This window comes from Sycon ciliatum, chromosome 13 (genome assembly GCF_964019385.1).
Source record: "Sycon ciliatum chromosome 13, ocSycCili1.1, whole genome shotgun sequence".
In the NCBI taxonomy this organism is placed as follows: domain Eukaryota; kingdom Metazoa; phylum Porifera; class Calcarea; order Leucosolenida; family Sycettidae; genus Sycon; species Sycon ciliatum.
The window spans coordinates 24,428,497-24,447,521 of record NC_088655.1 but is presented as its reverse complement, the minus strand read 5'-3'; the positions used below and the strand labels follow the sequence as shown (position 1 = coordinate 24,447,521).

The 19,025-nt window shown below is 48.9% G+C and overlaps 3 protein-coding genes across 5 annotated transcripts in view; all 3 read left to right on the top strand.

Annotated features, from left to right (window-relative positions):
- Nucleotides 1-12,049, top strand: part of LOC135829310 (uncharacterized) — a 54,768-nt gene extending 42,719 nt beyond the window's left edge. Inside the window, exon 6 of the mRNA XM_065341713.1 lies at nt 10,958-12,049. The gene's annotated coding sequence lies outside the window, so the exon portion shown is untranslated. The remainder of the gene's footprint in view (nt 1-10,957) is intronic.
- The window catches only part of LOC135829614 (uncharacterized), a 35,689-nt gene extending 23,640 nt beyond the window's left edge, over nt 1-12,049 (top strand). The window contains exons 4-5 of the mRNA XM_065342012.1: nt 4,890-5,259; nt 11,085-12,049. Of these exons, the coding sequence (XP_065198084.1) occupies nt 4,890-5,215 (326 nt within the window). The 3' untranslated portion in view covers nt 5,216-5,259; nt 11,085-12,049. The remainder of the gene's footprint in view (nt 1-4,889; nt 5,260-11,084) is intronic.
- A 1,870-nt stretch (nt 12,050-13,919) lies between these two features.
- LOC135829415 (uncharacterized) overlaps nt 13,920-19,025 on the top strand; it is a 9,292-nt gene continuing 4,186 nt past the window's right edge. For 2 of the 3 annotated variants that reach the window (XM_065341826.1, XM_065341824.1), the window contains exons 1-2: nt 13,920-14,176; nt 16,087-16,398. In XM_065341826.1, the coding sequence (XP_065197898.1) occupies nt 16,095-16,398 (304 nt within the window). In that variant the 5' untranslated portion in view covers nt 13,920-14,176; nt 16,087-16,094. Of the gene's footprint in view, nt 14,177-16,083; nt 16,399-19,025 lie in introns of all 3 variants that reach the window. The other variant, XM_065341825.1, reaches the window with a different exon arrangement.

Genomic DNA, 19,025 nt, shown 5'->3' with positions numbered 1-19,025 from the left:
AAGGCGGAGGCGGTGAGAAGAAGAAGAATACATCGGCAATTAAATTGCATTTGTTGTCTAACCGCGTGTGTCGTGAAAGTTATGATGATTCTTGGTTCAGTGTTGTTCGTTCTGCAAGTAGTTTCAAGCAGTTGAAAGTTCTAGAAGCAGTCTACATTCGCATTCGTGATCCAAATCTTTGTAAACAAAAAGAAAATGTCACCGCACTTACGCTATTCCAATAAATTCGCACTCACACACACTTGCACATGCATGTCCATTGTCACACTGCACTTGCTGAATTTCCTATCATTTCTCACCTCACCTATAGTTTATTACCTGTGCAAATTGTTCCTTGGTTTGTGCTATTTTTCTTACTATGCTTGTATCCTCGCTGTTCCACTCCAAGTGTATAAATCCTATTGTAGTTTCATCATTCTCTTTAGTCACGAATTCCATTGATAATAGTGACAAGAAAACGTTCTGGAATACATGATTCGTCCCCATGGTTGTGATATGAGTGCGCATTTAGTTATATTCATTGCATTAATAATTCATTCATGCTGTAAATGTGCTGTGCGCTGCTGGCTCAGGGCGCTGTGCAACCCCAGACCTGCACTCTGCAGACACTGGGCTTCGTACTTGTGCATTGCATCGAGCAACCCCAAACCCGTTAGCACTGGACTGAACATGTGTGTGTGTGTGTGTGCGTGCGCGCGCGCGCGCGTGTGTGTGTGTGTGTGTGTGTGTGTGTGTGGGTGTGTGTGTGTGATGGTGCTGTTGTGTGCATCAGGATAGCAAGATTGTGCTCTGCTAGAGTCCTGGTGGCCACTGATGTGTGTCAGGTGGGACATCAGCATCAGCCGGAACTACCCACGCCACAGTGATTGGTCATACTGTTGACAGTGATCGGGGACATTGTTGTTCTTATCCCAAATATGGAAGGTGAGTGTGTGTCGCAACACCGTAACGATAGCCAAGCTCTATCAGTGCGCTTAACTATCCACAAAATAAGGAATTCGGGTGGACGCACCCATTACCGTAGCGCTGGACATCCGAACCAGTTCCGTTTTATCACGACGTTTCGGCACTTGCAACAATGAATGCCTGATTTCAGAGATGACGCTCCAGAAAGCCTCTGCCCTTCTTTAGATTACGGTGAAGTCTGTACGCCATAGTGGTTGTCTCTTGTACACTCTCTCAGCGTCCTTACGCAGTGTAATACATGTATAGGTGGAATCCTCATAATTCGAATATGGCTTAATTCGAACATAGTGCTTAATTATTAGAAGTTTTCCAGGACCGATTTCTGTCAATACGATTCCCACATAAAGTTTCTGATAATTGGAACCTCGAACTGGACACGTCCGGTTCATTGGAAGTCCCACAGATTCCACTTACATAGAAAATGCATTGGATTTGTGCTGATAATTCGAAATTAGCAAAGTGTAATTCGAAGTTCACTGTACACTGTACTGGTCAGTTCAGTTGAGCAGGCTGTGCCGGTCAGTTCAGTTGAGCAGGCTGTGCTGGTCAGTTCAATATCCGTGAAATCTGTGTCTAAGGTCCATAGCGCAACTTCGCATGACCATGAGAGCGTTTGATATACTTGTTGTCTTGTGGGTTCATGTTTGGATAATTAGAGTGTCCGGATAATTAGAAGTATTTTCCTGGGGGGATTCCACCTGCACTGGGGTTTGAGAAAATAGGGCAGAGACTGAATTATGCTTTCCCATGGTATGACTTTTCTTCAAGTGCTCATGGGCTCAAATTTTGGTTAGAATTTTGAAGCAATAGGGGGTGAGACATAGTGCATGCAGGCGGCATGACGTCTCGCTTACCATTCCCTGTGCCACCTGCATGATGTGGTAGATTATTTGAGGGACACTCGCAGCTGAAACCAAGAGTATTATAAGCCCCCAAGAGTGTGCAACTGCTGATATCCTTTCTATGGGGTTCACCGACGGCGAAAACTCACATCACGCGGTGCAGCGTCGCAGTTATACGTTTCCAGCCTGTGTTTAGCGAGCAGCGGTGTAATGAAAAACATTCTCTGACAGAAACTCACTGCGCGTATGCGAATCCCGAGCATGATCATGGCAGATATTCGGATTGCGCGCACGCTATCCTTCATCTGTACGTAGTACAAAACGTACCTGAGAAACTGATGTGAGCTTTCGCCGTCGGACATCCCATATGCAGAGTTGCACACTCTTGGGAGGTTATAATTTACTAGTCGTCCCTCTCTAATCCGGCACTTGTTTATCCAGCACCCTTGCAAACCAGCACACTTTCTGGCAAAACGGATTTTTCAGTTCATTTTCTACGCTTTAATCCGGCACTTGAATTCCGCCTCCGGCAGCGATTTTCTGAAACAAATCACTCAAACTGTACATAATTCGATTTTCTAATCCAGCAGTTGTACATCGCATACTGTCAAGGAGCTTTGTGACATACACAACATATGTCACTTACACTTGGGAATATCCTATGCCAGTGCATAGGATATTCCCGGCAAGTGTATGTTAAGCCTTTGTGTACGGACTGTACAACTTTCGATCCCCTGGAATCGAAACTTTTCAAGATTTCAATCGATCGTAACTCAGTCGTTTCTGGGTTATTTTCACAAACTAAGATATGTAGGTCGAAGAGAAAACTCCCAGCTGTCCATTGAAACAATCGCTGAAGCGCTCCGTTGTGCGGGTCTGGGAAAGTGTGTGTGTGTGTGTGTGTGTGTGTGCGTGCATGTGTGTGTGTGTGTGCACGTGAGTGTGTGCGTGTGTGTGTGCGTGAGTGTGTGTGTGTGTCCCATATGGTGCAGTGGTATGTGCAGCGATTTCCAATCGATAGGTTGCGGGTTCGATTCCCGACGATTATGGTCACACACGTCTTCCTTCTCTTTCTCAGACTCTTCCTGACTTTTCTTTCATTCTCCTGGGTGGTTACCAACAGCCAGTGTATGCCGGAGTATGTGGTGTGGTGTGTGGGTAGAAAAAGAAAAAAAGAAAAAAATGGAAAAATGAAAAATAGGGATTCACTGGCCAGAAAAAGTCACTTCAAACAGCTGTGTGGTGGATACCAGGCTAAAAATAGTGGCGGTCAATTCATCAGCCTTGCAAGCTGTTGGATGGTGTAATCCCAGCACAAGTTGCTATGTCTAAAACATAGCTGTTCGCTATCATCGCTCCCGCGATGGGCATGTCTGAGGTCTGAGGTCTGAGGTGTGTGTGTGTCCATTGTTCTTATCACCTGACGATGGCCAAGTGCCGAAACGTAAAATAACGGAACTTGTTCGGATGTGCAGCGCTATGGGAATGGGTGTGTCCACTCAAATTCCTTTCCATGTATTATCGGTGTTGTGCAATTCCATTTTTATTTGTTTCTTGACATGTAGTTGTGTTTAGTTGTGTGTTCATGTGTTATCTGTGCCTTCTGTATTTTGCTGCTTTCGCAACAGACAATCCGTTTCACCTGGTTAAGTTTGTGTGTGACATTCAACCATGGTTGAACGAAGTTGACGCAGATCGACTGCGACAGATGGTGATCAAGAAACATCTCATAAGTGACAGCGCATCAATAGAGAGACTAAAGAGAATTCTGTCCCAGGATGGACAATCTGCTCATAATGAGGAGCTCATCAAGTTGATCAGAGCTGGTGGCCAAAAGACTTATCGTGTTCTCCGTGTTGTCATTGAGGAACTTGGGTATGTGGACAGGAGCAAGGAAATGCTCTCCATTTTGTCCCACACAGGTATGTTGTTGCTATACTTTTACTGCAATGTGTTCAACTTTGGTGGTGTTTAATGGACAGCTGAGAGATTTCTCTTCGACGTACATATTTTAGTTTTTGGTAATAACCCAGGAATGACTGAGTTCCGATCGATTGAAATCTTGAAAAGTTTCGATCCCAGGGGATCGAAAGTTGTACAGTCCGTACACAAAGGGTTAAAGACATGTATTCCACAAAGTACTTGGATTGACACAGAAAATCCCTACGTTTTGACGTACGACATAAACATGTATGTTAACATGTGGTGCCGGATTAGAGAGGGACGCCTATACAGTATTAATTAATATAGTCTTGCTGCAACTGGCAGGGCGTTGAGGTGTTTATAAGTCTTGATCTCTCTCATTCTGATCTTGTCGGCTATCGTTGCTATAAGAGAAAATCTGTGGGTGCACATCCAGTGCATTTTTAGATTTGCGTGCTTCTCTTGCGACGGGCGTATACATGGCAGAACATTTCGTCGGTCAATAACATTTCGTCGGTCAATAATTTCGTTCGACTCCAAAGAAAGGGAGTTCGTCCGGCAGTAAATTTCGTCCATGGATCATAAGAGTGTATTGAATAGCTGGACAAATCGACATTAGTCCGGCATTTAATTTAGTCCAAAAGCTACTTGGACGAAAATGACGAAATTAATTTCCAGACTTTGGCCGCACCTGCCGCACCGGTTCCGATGCCCCTGCAAGCGGTCCGTCGTATCGCTGGGGGGCCCGGCGAGTCAGTTGTAAGCCTGTTCAATGCACAGGCTTGTGTTCATCAGAAGCGGGCGTTCGCAAGTCTGTAGAGCTGCATGATGGATCAAGTCAAGTCCAGGCCAGGCCTGTTCCTAGTGTCGGATGGTTCTACTGAAGCAGTGTTAAGCCCAACACTGCTTTTGCATGGCTTGTCAATACCTTCAGACTTAGGAACGGAATGTATGGAGTTGTGGTCACATCTTGGTCATGTGACTGAATTTGTGCAGAAAGTGATCATGTCATGTGACCAGCGGAACCAACATGGCCGACGTCATGTGACCCATAGATGCAGGAGTTGAGTAGAGTTGAACCCAACATGCCTATCCCGTCATGTGATAGATGTGAAACCATTCTGTTTCTCTATGTGTGTGTTGTGCCAACATTTTCAGACGAGTCTCTCGACCAACAGCTCTCTGACAGGACAGGATGGAAGAGTGGCGTCTTCAGAAAACTTGTGCCTGACCTGGTTTCCATGCTTACTCCAGCTGCTATGCTTCGCCAGTGTGAGGCTGAGGAGCTGATTACGTGTGAACAGCGTCAGCTATTTGCATTACACACTGGCTCTGCAGCGCAGAATCAGGCATTGCTCGATGCGCTACGCCTGGGTGATGACGAATCCTTCCACACCTTCCTTGAATGCATCCGTAAAGTCGAGTCAAAACCCATCCGGAAACAATTATTGCCCAAGCTGGAGCCCGTCGACAAGTTCTGCTGAGGCCGCATTAGCGTCTGCAGGAGCATCTGCTGCTGATCCAGTGGGTAAGTAAAGAGCAGTAGGCTGTACAGGCAGAGGCAAGTTGGGACTTTTGCAGCTCCATAGTTTTTTTCCGTAGTTTTGGCAGCCCAGCTGGCATCAGGCCAGCTTGAAGGCTTGAAGTATCTAGCTAGCAAGCAGTAGGACTCGGAGGAGTAGTGCGATAGCAGTAGCGCAGTGAAGTGCGATATGGGTAAAGCAGTGTAGTGCGATAGGGGTAGGGCAGTGTAGTGCGATAGGGGTAAGGCAGTGTAGTGCGATAGGGGTAGGGCAGTGTAGTGCGATAGGGGTAGGGCAGTGTAGTGCGATAGGGGTAAGGCAATGTAGTGGGATAGGGGTAGGGCAGTGTAGTGCGATAGGGGTAGGGCAGTGTAGTGCGATAGGGGTAAGTCAGTGTAGTGCGATAGGGGTAGGGCAGTGTAGTGCGATAGTGGTAGGGCAGTGTAGTGCGATAGGGGTAGGGCAGTGTAGAGCGATAGGGGTAGGGCAGTGTAGTGCGATACTGGTAGGGCAGTGTAGTGCGATAGGGGTAGGGCAGTGTAGAGCGATAGGGGTAGGGCAGTGTAGTGCGATAGAGGTAGGGCAGTGTAGTGCGATAGGGGTAGGGCAGTGTAGTGCGATAGGGGTAGGGCAGTGTAGTGCAATAGGGGTAGGGCAGTGAAGTGCGATAGGGGTAGGGCAGTGTAGTGCGATATGGGTAAGGCAGTGTAGTGCGATAGGGGTAGGGCAGTTTAATGCGATAGGGGTAAGGCAGTGTAGTGCGATAGGGGTAGGGCAGTGTAGTGCGATAGGGGTAGGGCAGTGTAGTGCGATAGGGGTAAGGCAGTGTAGTGCGATAGGGGTAGGGCAGTGTAGTGCGATTGGGGTAAGGCAGTGTAGTGCGATAGGGGTAGGGCAGTGTAGTGCGATAGGGGTAGGGCAGTGTAGTGCGATAGGGGTATGGCAATGTAGTGGGATAGGGGTAGGGCAGTGTAGTGCGATAGGGGTAGGGCAGTGTAGAGCGATAGGGGTAGGGCAGTGTAGTGCGATAGGGGTAGGGCAGTGTAGTGCGATAGGGGTAGGGCAGTGTGGTGCGATAGGGGTAGGGCAGTGTAGTGCGATAGGGGTAGGGCAGTTTAATGCGATAGGGGTAAGGCAGTGTAGTGCGATAGGGGTAGGGCAGTGTAGTGCTATAGGGGTAGGGCAGTGTAGTGCGATAGTGGTAGGGCAGTGTAGTGCGATTGGGGTAGGGCAGTGTAGTGCGATAGGGGTAGGGCAGTGTAGTGCGATAGGGGTAGGGCAGTTTAATGCGATAGGGGTAGGGCAGTGTAGTGCGATAGGGGTAGGGCAGTGTAGCGCGATAGGGGTAGGGCAGTTTAGTGCGATAGGGGTAGGGCAGTGTAGCGCGATAGGGGTAGTGTAGTGCGATAGGGGTAGGGCAGTGTAGTGCGATAGGGGTAGGGCGATGTAGTGCGATAGGGGTAGGGCAGTGTAGTGCGATAGGGGTAGGGCAGTGTAGTGCGATAGGGGTAGGGCAGTGTAGTGCGATAGGGGTAGGGCAGTGTAGTGCGATAGGGGTAAGGCAGTGTAGTGCGATAGGGGTAGGGCAGTGTAGTGCGATAGGCGTAGGGCAGTGTAGTGCGATAGAGGTAAGGCAGTGTAGGGCGATAGGGGTAAGGCGTTCTAGTGGGATAGGGGTAGGGCATTGTAGTGCGATATGGGTAACCCGGGTAAGGCAGTGTAGTGCGATAGGGGTAGGGCAGTGTAGTGCGATATGGGTAGGCCAGTGTAGTGCGATAGGGGTAAGGCAGTGTAGTGCGATAGGGGTAGGGCAGTGTAGTGCGATAGGGGTAAGGCAGTATAGGGCGATAGGGGTAAGGCGTTGTAGTGCGATAGGGGTAGGGCAGTGTAGTGCGATAGGGGTAACCCGGGTAAGGCAGTGTAGTGCGATAGGGGTAGGGCGGTGTAGTGCGATAGGGGTAGGGCAGTGTAGTGCGATAGGGGTAAGGCAGTGTAGTGCGATAGGGGTAGGGCAGTGTAGTGCGATAGGGGTAAGGCAGTGTAGTACGATAGGGGTAGGGCAGTGTAGTGCGATAGGGGTAGGGCAGTGTGGTGCGATAGGGGTAGGGCAGTGTAGTGCGATAGGGGTAAGGCAGTGTAGTGCGATAGGGGTAGGGCAGTGTAGTGCGATAGGGGTAAGGCAGTGTAGTGCGATAGGGGTAGGGCAGTGTAGTGCGATTGGGGTAGGGCAGTGTAGTGCGATAGGGGTAGGGCAGTGTAGTGCGATAGTGGTAGGGCAGTTTAATTCGATAGGGGCAGGGCAGTGTAGCGCGATAGGGGTAGGGCAGTTTAGTGCGATAGGGGTAGGGCAGTGTAGTGCGATAGGGGTAGGGCAGTTTAATGCGATAGGGGTAGGGCAGTGTAGTGCGATAGGGGTAGGGCAGTGTAGTGCGATAGGGGTAGGGCAGTTTAGTGCGATAGGGGTAGGGCAGTGTAGTGCGATAGGGGTAGGGCAGTGTAGTGCGATAGGAGTAGGGCAGTTTAGTGCGATAGGGGTAGGGCAGTGTAGTGCGATAGGGGTAGGGCAGTTTAGTGCGATAGGGGTAGGGCAGTGAAGTGCGATAGGGGTAGGGCAGTGTAGTGCGATAGGGGTAGGGCAGTGTAGTGCGATAGGGGTAGGGCAGTTTAGTGCGATAGGGGTAGGGCAGTGTAGTGCGATAGGGGTAGGGCAGTGTAGTGCGATAGGGGTAGGGCAGTGTAGTGCGATAGAGGTAAGGCAGTGTAGGGCGATAGGGGTAAGGCGTTGTAGTGCGATAGGGGTAGGGCAGTGTAGTGCGAAAGGGGTAACCCGGGTAAGGCAGTGTAGTGCGATAGGGGTAGGGCAGTGTAGTGCGATATGGGTAGACCAGTGTAGTGCGATAGGGGTAAGGCAGTGTAGTGCGATAGGGGTAGGGCAGTGTAGTGCGATAGGGGTAAGGCAGTATAGGGCGATAGGGGTAAGGCGTTGTAGTGCGATAGGGGTAGGGCAGTGTAGTGCGATAGGGGTAACCCGGGTAAGGCAGTGTAGTGCGATAGGGGTAGGGCAGTTTAATGCGATAGGGGTAGGGCAGTGTAGTGCGATAGGGGTAGGGCAGTGTAGTGCGATAGGGGTAGGGCAGTTTAGTGCGATAGGGGTAGGGCAGTGTAGTGCGATAGGGGTAGGGCAGTGTAGTGCGATAGGGGTAGGGCAGTTTAGTGCGATAGGGGTAGGGCAGTGTAGTGCGATAGGGGTAGGGCAGTTTAGTGCGATAGGGGTAGGGCAGTGTAGTGCGATAGGGGTAGGGCAGTGTAGTGCGATAGGGGTAGGGCAGTGTAGTGCGATAGGGGTAGGGCAGTTTAGTGCGATAGGGGTAGGGCAGTGTAGTGCAATAGGGGTAGGGCAGTGTAGTGCGATAGGGGTAGGGCAGTGTAGTGCGATAGGGGTAACCCGGGTAAGGCAGTGTAGTGCGATAGGGGTAGGGCAGTGTAGTGCGATATGGGTAGACCAGTGTAGTGCGATATGGGTAAGGCAGTGTAGTGCGATAGGGGTAGGGCAGTGTAGTGCGATAGGGGTAAGGCAGTATAGGGCGATAGGGGTAAGGCGTTGTAGTGCGATAGGGGTAGGGCAGTGTAGTGCGATAGGGGTAACCCGGGTAAAGCAGTGTAGTGCGATAGGGGTAGGGCAGTGTAGTGCGATAGGGGTAGGGCAGTGTAGTGCGATAGGGGTAAGGCAGTGTAGTGCGATAGGGGTAAGGCAGTGTAGTGCGATAGGGGTAAGGCAGTGTAGTGCGATAGGGGTAAGGCAGTGTAGTGCGATAGGGGTAGGGCAGTGTAGTGCGATAGGGGTAAGGCAGTGTAGTGCGATAGGGGTAGGGCAGTGTAGTGCGATAGGGGTAAGGCAGTGTAGTGCGATAGGGGTAAGGCAGTGTGGTGCGATAGGGGTAGGGCAGTGTAGTGCGATAGGGGTAAGGCAGTGTGGTGCGATAGGGGTAGGGCAGTGTAGTGTGATAGGGGTAGGGCAGTGTAGTGCGATAGGGGTAGGGCAGTGTGGTGCGATAGGGGTAGGGCAGTGTAGTGCGATAGGGCCAGGGCAGTGTAGTGCGATAGGGGTAGGGCAGTGTACTGCGAGTGGATTTTCCCCAATTTCTTTTCCATTCATCTCGCCATGGGCGGGCAGTCAGCCGAAACGCTGAAGCTGCTCTGCCGTCTCCCCGGCATTGAGCAGACCATCCTAACCCAGTTGCAGACAATCACGGCACACGTCAGTGAGTCAAGAAACCGAGCAGCGCGTCTAAATCGGCGCATTGACGAGCTCGCAGCCCAAGTAAGAGTATTACAAAAAGAGATCTGAGCCCATTGATGGAGCCTGGGACACCATGATTGGCGACGACCCAAACGTATCATGTGACCTTTCTGACAATGCGGATCACTGAGGGTGTGTTATCTAATTGCCTAGAAATCTATACTGGAAGACCAGTAAGGTTAAGTTGTTAACGAACATTTAATTGTAACGAGTTAATGAATTTGAAAAAAAACTTTACTAGTAAAACATTTGAAGTCGTTATGTGCAAAACGATATGCACATGTACAGTCATTTGCCGGTTTTGAAACAGAATTCGTTAGAGTTTCACCTCGCTAACCCACAAAAATCCGGAGAAATTTCTCAAAAATCTCAAACCAAATTTGAATTTTAAAACAACAATCAACAAGACAAGTTGATTGGACATGTGTATACAGTCAACTTTGCTAATAACGACTGCGGATATAGCGACAATTCGCGAATAACGACAGAATTTCCATGGCCAGAGCAAAGTCCCATCTAACTGTATACAGGGATGAATTTGTTGTCATATTTTTGCAAAGCAGTTTCTGCTGATTTGATTAGCATTTTTTCTTTGAAGGTTGGGTGTTACCCACATTGTTGACTGTAGCTTGTTAATTTGTGTAGCAAATTTGAATTATTCGAAAACGTTTGGAGTCTCAAGGGCGTCGGACACGCTACGGTCACTACGGTATTGACCGTACCACTTTTTACCCCAAGTACCCCGTGAATCTATAAAACACACTGACCTGGGCTCTAAATTTCCAAACTTTTCGGCTCAGCCACCACTCCCCCACGAGTAAATTGTACTTCAGATGGCTGACCGTACCGCACTTAAATACCTTCCGATGCCCCTGAGTCTATACATGTACTTTTGAAACGCACTATAAAATCGGTGCCGCGCTCGAGCATGAAAGTCAGGGGTCGGATTTCAGTTGCCATCACTGTACAGTGAAATCTGGTTTAAGAGACCACCTCACGGTACCACGGTGCAAGCACCCCCCCACGGTACCAGGGTGCAAGCACCACCCCACGGTACCACGGTGCAAGCACCACCCCACGGTACCACGGTGCAAGCACCCCACGGTACCACGGTGCAAGGACCACCCCACGGTACCACGGTGCAAGCACCACCCCACGGTACCACGGTGCAAGCACCACCCCACGGTACCACGGTGCAAGCACCACCTCACGGTACCACGGTGCAAGCAAAAGCGGTCGTCAAAGCCAGGTGGTCTTTAGAACCAGGTCCAACAGGTTCAGTGTAGAGCTGTCCGTGCAGGTGGTCGCTAAAACCAGAGGTCGCTTACACCAGTTGCAATCACTGTACATGTAGTACAAGTAGTTATTACTGCGTCTTGTTGTTCTCTTGTGTACGGACACAGGATGGTGGTGATGATGGTGGTGATGATTGATCAACACTGGATCGCGGCGAGAATCTGTTCTGTCTGTCTCTCTCTTCCTGTCTGTCTGCTTGTTCGTCTTTCTTTCCATTTTTCTGCTTCACCTCAGACTCTAGACTGAGCTCTCTCCCTCACTTTCTCTCACTCTCGCTTGCTCTCGCTCTCACCCAGTCTCTCGCTCCCACTCACTCATTACGTCGCGATATTCTTCATTTGCCTGCTGCATTCGCTATCGTAAGCACTACTTCCTTTGAATATGCCTTTCTTCTTCTTCTTGGTCTTGGTATTTTAATTGCCACATGACGCGCTAGAGACTGCTTTCCCTTAGCTTCGACTTTGCTCCTTTTATTGGTACATGATCACAAAGTATTTTTTCACTCCTCGGTAGTGCAGCACCGTGGGCGCCGCGTGCTCAGGCAAAGTGGCACGGAACCAGAATGCTGGATTTCCCCGCGCGTGCCCTTCGCTCCATGCACAGTACCTGACCCATGTGTAGAGTCTAGATAGATTGTCTGAGTTGTGTTGCATTGTCATTCAATTTCTTTTTATTCTCAAAAACATGTATCTCTACATTCTATCTCTGTGACTTAGAACCTCGCTTTAGGTCTGTATTTGACTATTTGAGCTTAGACACTGCTGGAAAAGCAGTGCACTAGTCTGACGTCATCATGTCGAATAGCGGAACATGTTGTAAAAATTCTTTTCCGGTTGAACCGGTATACTCATAGAATTATCAGCTTCTGCGCGGCCTCATTTCTGCCTATCCTTTTTCACTTTGGCTGCCCTTTTTCACTTTTTTGCAATGCTTTTTCAAATGGCAACTTCTTTAATTTTTCTAAGGAAGTGCAATTTTCACAGCAGCCATTTTCACAAATAATTGCTGTTGCCGGTTGAACCGGTATGCGTAATCACATTCTGCTCGTCTTATATTCCTGCATTTGCTTTTCATTTTTACTGTCTCTTTGCCTTCGTACTTCTATTTTCAAAGCACCTTTTTATTTCATTTTTCAAGGCACCGCAATTTCCGAAGCAGCCATTTATATAAATGATTTCTACTTTCCTAAAGCACTGCCACATGGTATCTTCAAACTGCAAATCTCTCACCCTAGATTCATTCACCTTGGGGAAAGGAGGGGATGTGACTCTCTCGTTTTCACGTGGACATTGAGATTGTTACAGTGGCCTGCATGTACCGTTCTTTTGCGCACGACACGCAGTGACCTGGTTGAGAGGGTGTGTGTACAGCATGGTGATTAGTGACCCGGTTGAGAGGGTGTGTGTACAGCATGGTGATTAGTGACCCGGTTGAGAGGGTGTGTGTACAGCATGGTGATTAGTGACCCGGTTGAGAGGGTGTGTGTACAGCATGGTGATTAGTGACCCGGTTGAGAGGGTGTGTGTACAGCATGGTGATTAGTGACCCGGTTGAGAGGGTGTGTGTACAGCATGGTGATTAGTGACCCGGTTGAGAGGGTGTGTGTACAGCATGGTGATTAGTGACCTGGTTGAGAGGGTGTGTGTACAGCATGGTGATTAGTGACTTGGTTGAGAGGGTGTGTGTACAGCATGGTGATTAGTGACCCGGTTGAGAGGGTGTGTGTACAGCATGGTGATTAGTGACCCGGTTGAGAGGGTGTGTGTACAGCATGGTGATTAGTGACCCGGTTGAGAGGGTGTGTGTACAGCATGGTGATTAGTGACCTGGTTGAGAGGGTGTGTGTACAGCATGGTGATTAGTGACCTGGTTGAGAGGGTGTGTGCACAGCATGGTGATTAGTGACCCAGTTGAGAGGGTGTGTATACAGCATGGTGATTAGTGACCCGGTTGAGAGGGTGTGTGTACAGCATGGTGATTAGTGACCTGGTTGAGAGGGTGTGTGTACAGCATGGTGATTAGTGACCTGGTTGAGAGGGTGTGTGTAGAGCATGGTGATTAGTGACCCGGTTGAGAGGGTGTGTGTACAGCATGGTGATTAGTGACCCGGTTGAGAGGGTGTGTGTACAGCATGGTGATTAGTGACCCGGTTGAGAGGGTGTGTGTACAGCATGGTGATTAGTGACCTGGTTGAGAGGGTGTGTGTACAGCATGGTGATTAGTGACCTGGTTGAGAGGGTGTGTGTACAGCATGGTGATTAGTGACCCGGTTGAGAGGGTGTGTGTAGAGCATGGTGATTAGTGACCTGGTTGAGAGGGTGTGTGTACAGCATGGTGATTAGTGACCCGGTTGAGAGGGTGTGTGTGCAGCATAGTGATTAGTGACCCGGTTGAGAGGGTGTGTGTAGAGCATGGTGATTAGTGACCCGGTTGAGAGGGTGTGTGTACAGCATGGTGATTAGTGACCTGGTTGAGAGGGTGTGTGTACAGCATAGTGATTAGTGACCCGGTTGAGAGGGTGTGTGTGCAGCATGGTGATTAGTGACCCGGTTGAGAGGGTGTGTGTACAGCATGGTGATTAGTGACCCGGTTGAGAGGGTGTGTGTACAGCATGGTGATTAGTGACCCGGTTGAGAGGGTGTGTGTGTAGAGCATGGTGATTAGTGACCCGGTTGAGACGGTGTGTGTACAGCATGGTGATTAGTGACCCGGTTGAGAGGGTGTGTGTACAGCATGGTGATTAGTGACCCGGATGAGAGGGTTTGTGTACCGCATGCCATGGTGATTAGCAGAGAGCTCTACGCACACAGTATGACTATGCCCAGGCTAGGGCCGGCTCCCTGGTTTGGACGGATCTTCGTGCACGCTTGGCAACATAATCATTACTTTCGTTACTCGAACCCTGACGGTCCAAATCTTACGAATTAATTATTTTCGTTGTTTGCAGCCGCCCCCCCCCCCCCCCCCCCGGCTACTCGCTCCTGCTTTCCATAACCATGATCACCCGAGCCTCCGAGGATAGCGCGGCGCTAGCTGGCTATGATTCAATAATTAGCGGTAACAATGAAAATAATCATGATAATTCGTATGTGAATCTACTCGTTGATCAACTGCCTAGCTGGACCGACGTCCGTGTGTAGGCAATCTGGTTAGTGCAGTCAGCGTCAAGCTGCTGCAGCGAGAGGAGGTACTGGACCAGTGGTGTGACCGCGGCTAGAGCGGGTATCGATATCCCTGGCCGGGAGTACCGCGTGCATAGGGCGCTACGAACCGTTCTGTACGTCGACATCGCTGGCTGCGCACACGGCAAGCACGCATAGAAGAAGGTGAGACGGTGGGAACCAGGGAACCAGGGAGTGCTAAAGGGAGTGCTGAAGGGAGTGCTAAAGGGAGTGCAGTAGTGCTAAACTGAAAATTTTCTAGTACTACATGTTGTAGTCCCTGGCGGCTGGCGGTGTGAACGTGGTGAACAATCCTGGAAAAATTTATTGCATGACGTGTGGGACAGAAATCACAGCATGTGCACAGAAGTCTGCCTGCCTATTCTGCATAGAACCTGTGTGATGCGGACACCTCCTTTGTCAGGATGCCTCCGGGCTTCACTGGCCAGGGTGCGTTGCTAGCAGGTGCCCCGGCAGTCAAATATTGCATCTGTCTTCCTTCCTGTGCCGATCAACTAAACGTCAAGTACAATTGTGGCCGCGAAGAAATCCTATCCATGAGTCAAAAGTCAGCGCCGCGTTGCCATTTCTACTTTTTCATGCACAGTCCGAAAAAAACAACAACGACAACATCCGAGGACCGCAGGGGACGCATGAGCCATGGCGCTGCTTTCGGCGTGTGGGGCGGATTTTTTGGCCAAGACTGTACTTCGCCACATATAACTTTAAAAAAAAATGGTAAACTAAAAAAGGTGGCAGCTCTCAGCTCATGTAGTTATTGAGCGACATCATCGATCTTGGTTCAACTGTACGCCGTGGTGTACGTTTAGATCTACGCACGGTCGCTGCATTGCGAACTGCCGGCAGTTTCTACGGCTACCATGCAGGGGCGTCGTGCAGGCTGCGGTAACTACGGTATTGACCGCACCACTCTTTGTCCCGGGTTTTACCCTGTGAATCAATAAACTAGGCATCGATGTTGGCTCTACATGTACATATCGAAAAATGTCAAAGATGCCACCCCCCCCCCCCCCCCACACACACACACACATACACACACACACACATACACACACACACACACACACACACACACATACACGTAAAATTCAATTGTACGTCAGATGGCTGACCGTACCACCCCAGAACACCTTCCGACACCTGCGGTGCCATGCCCGGAGTTGCCATGGTTGCTGTGCTCAGAAGGGCAGTACCCATGGCAACTGAAGAGCGCACGGCACCGCGTGCTGGATTGAGCCTACACCTACATGTTCATGTACAGCAGCACAGTTGATAGAGACGAGTTTGTTATTGTGCTCAGAATCACGTGCTAAGCGATCATCAGGTCACGTCGTTCTCTGCATTGACGGTAGATTATCCAGGGCGTCACGGGGCAGTGTGTGTGTGTGTGGGGGGGGGGGGGGTGGTATAATCGGGCGGAAGAATTGGAATTTTCGGCCAACAGGGCAGGCACGTTGTTTTAGCGCTCTACAGGCGTTCTGGTCTGACTATCCTGGACGAAAAGTAGTATGATCATGGTCATACTGGTCGCACCGTGTTTGGCACCCTGGTTTTCTCTAGACCCAGGTATATGAGCCGTGACTGGTTTGAATAATGTAGATTTTTAAGTCTTTGAAGCAAATCACACGTACACATATTAGCTACACACACACACACACACACACACACACACACACACACACACACACACACACACACACACACACACACACACACACACACACACACTATGTCCAGTGGGATTCGCGTCTACTCCGAATTTTTGCTCTCTACAATCATTGGGAGACACCGGAACTTGTGTGTGTGTGGGGGGGGGGGGGAGCTCTGGAGTGCTCATCTGCCAACACTCATATTGAGCACTCTAACATGTCTTCAAGGATCATTCTGTGTGTGTGTGTGTGTGTATGTGTGTGTGTGTACGTGTGTACACGTGTGTGTGTGTGCATGTGTACACGTGCGTGTATCTGTCAAAAAGGAGGTTTGTGTACGTGTGTATGTGTGTATATGTGCATGCATGCGTGTGTGCATGTGCCCATCGTGTTTGTACTCAGCAGCTGCAACGATGCCGACTACGTACAATCCGTGGAAAGACGCAGACTTTCTCAAACTGAAGCCAGATCTGGCGGAGAAGATGGACAATCGGACCATGAGAGTCCTGTGCGGATCCGAGCTCTTGATCTCCAGTTCAGATGAGAAGAAGCTCCTTGCAACAGGAGATGAAATAGAACACAACGACCTACTTCTCGACCTGCTGCAGAAGGGGGATGCTGACTCGTTTAGGATATTTGATCGCATGCTACGATCAGACCGCATTGTTAAGTTCAACTTCTCCGAAATCTATCCACGTCTTGACGTTATTCTAGAACGTAAGTGCACTTTCTTAGCGAGTACGCGCGTAACAACATGCAAACCTAGAATTGGCGTGTGCGTGTGTCCATGTGCCATGCATCGTTTGCTCGTTTCCGTGAGACTGCGCAGGGGCGTCGGCAGGTATTTTAGTGTGCTATGGTCAGCAATCTGAAGTACAATTTACTTGTGGGGGAGGAGGGGTGGCTGAGCCTGACAAAAATGGAAAAAATAGATCCCAGATCAGAGTATTTTATTGATTCACGAGGTACCTGGGGCAAACAGTGGTACAGTCAATACCGAAGTGACAGTACCGTGTGCGTGAGGCTGCAGCAGCGCATGACAAGATTTTTCCTCCACGGCATGTGTGCTCGTACGCGTGCAGTCAGACAAATCCATGTACAGTCGACTCCGGATAATTATAATGAACGACGTCATGCGGGTGACTCAGTGGATTGACTCAGTGGATTAACTCAGTGGATTGACTCAGTGGATTAACTCAGTGGATTAACTCACTACCGTCTTTCTGACATTGCCACTCGAACTTGACAATAGAAGCTGCATTTCGTATGTGCAGTTACATTGAGCCATGGTGTTTTTGTCTTATGTTTGTGAATCCTTCCCGGAAGCAAATGCTGGTTTTTATGCATTCGTGTAATTACTCAGCGTTATTTGCAATAATAATAATAATAATAATAATTAACTCAGTGGATTAACTCAGTGGATTAACTCAGTGGATTAACTCAGTGGATTAACTAGCACAATCTCCTTGCTCAGAAACTTCCGTTCATCTATTCAACAATTCATAGGGTACCCTGTAAAAAGGCCCTAGGCCTGTGGGACTGCCCTATTCAAAATTTAATAATAACGAGAGAGCTTGGAAGCTCAGGGCCCTACGCTATGCTTTTTTGCCTTGATGACCTAGACAAAAAAAGCATAGAGATGTTATTTATTCTTATAAATTTCTCCTTAAAAAAACATAACCTGGGATTCGAACCCGCACTATCGCCCTGCATGCATCCCCAGATACACTTCGCATACATACTAATTCTTCCAAGTTGCTTCACATTATGATCTTGCATTTGAAAGCCCTATTTGAATATGCATTGTGGCCAGCCGTCTTTGATGGTACGGTACGGGACAGGTACGGTCGAGGGTAATACGACACCGTCTACCGCCTTGATGACCTGGGCAAAAAAGCATAAGGATGTTATACACTTTTAAATTCTCCTATTTTTTTTCAGGCATAACCTGGGGTTCAAACCCGCACTATCGCCCTACTTGTACATGCATTCCCCCCCATACACTTCGCATTCATACCCATTCTTCCAAGTTGCTTCACGTTATGATCTTGCGTTTGAAAGCCCTATTTGAATATTTCGGCCAGCTGTATGTGGCCAGCTGTGTTTGATGGTACGGTACGGTACGGGACAGATACGGGATAGCGCCAGGCGTGACACAAACAAACAAACACCAAATTAAAGCTGTGTGGACCCTGGCTAGCGCCAGACGTTACTGACGTAACGTCTTCTGCATAGCTACGGGAATAATTAACTAGTTAGAGCCGTGACTTACTGCCGGCTATATGGACTCGCTTGCTGTTGCTTCAGTCACCACTGTGTTCCACTGGTATAGTAGTGGTACGAAAGGCTCAGTCGAAACTATAATTCTGTGCTTCGGGTGCTTATCAGATTTTTTTATGATGTATACAACGTACAGAACAGAACAACAAGGCCGCACACTGGCTACATCCTCCGGTATACTCTATATTGTGTATAAGTACAACGTTTCGTTTGGAATGAACTTTCGCTATAATTATTCATTAGGGGGCACGAAATAACTAAATTTTGTACCAAACTAACATTTTTTCTTATGAACGTTCGGGGTGGACCTCGACCAGAAACGAAATTTAGTACGTAACGAACCTGCTGGTGGAGAGATCTAACGAAAGATTTCGTAAACGAAACATTTGTACTTATACAGTATCCAAAGTTCGTTATAACAGAAATGAACTTATTCTGTACAAGCAGCAAGTCATGACTGGCATCTGGACCATGACTGGATTGAGTGCACTCGGTTTACATGCGGCCCTTCAAGATAACAGTCCGGTAATCGGTATCAGCGGAAACAATTCGCAACGAAGGGTCACGTTTTGGATGGGTTCGACCAGAGACGACGGTTTGCTATGGCACGAAGTAAAGTTAGTTCACTATGTGAGAGTTTTGTTATAAGTGGAGTGGAATGTACGGCGTGTCATTTACCCCCGATAAAAAAGTACTCCCCGAAAGATAGTACCACCCCCGAAAGTTAGTACTTATGTGGCTGCTAAGTTCTAAAGTTAGTACGTACTAACTTCCGGGAAAATACGGTATATGAGAGTTTTGTTATAAGTGGAGTGGAATGTACGGCGAATGAGCTGCTGAGCACTAGTAGATGATATGCCAAATAATGTGCAACTAGATTTTACTCGTACAGGCTCTGGCCAGACGTATCGCGTTTGTTTGTATAAATGAGCGGTGATAGAGAATCAACACACACACTGGGGATTCTCCTGCTGCCTGTCAGTGCATCCTCTACATGGTCATTCACACATCCAGTGTAGTTACCATGGTTGCAGCGGTGGCATGAAGAAAGGGACGCCTTGTGT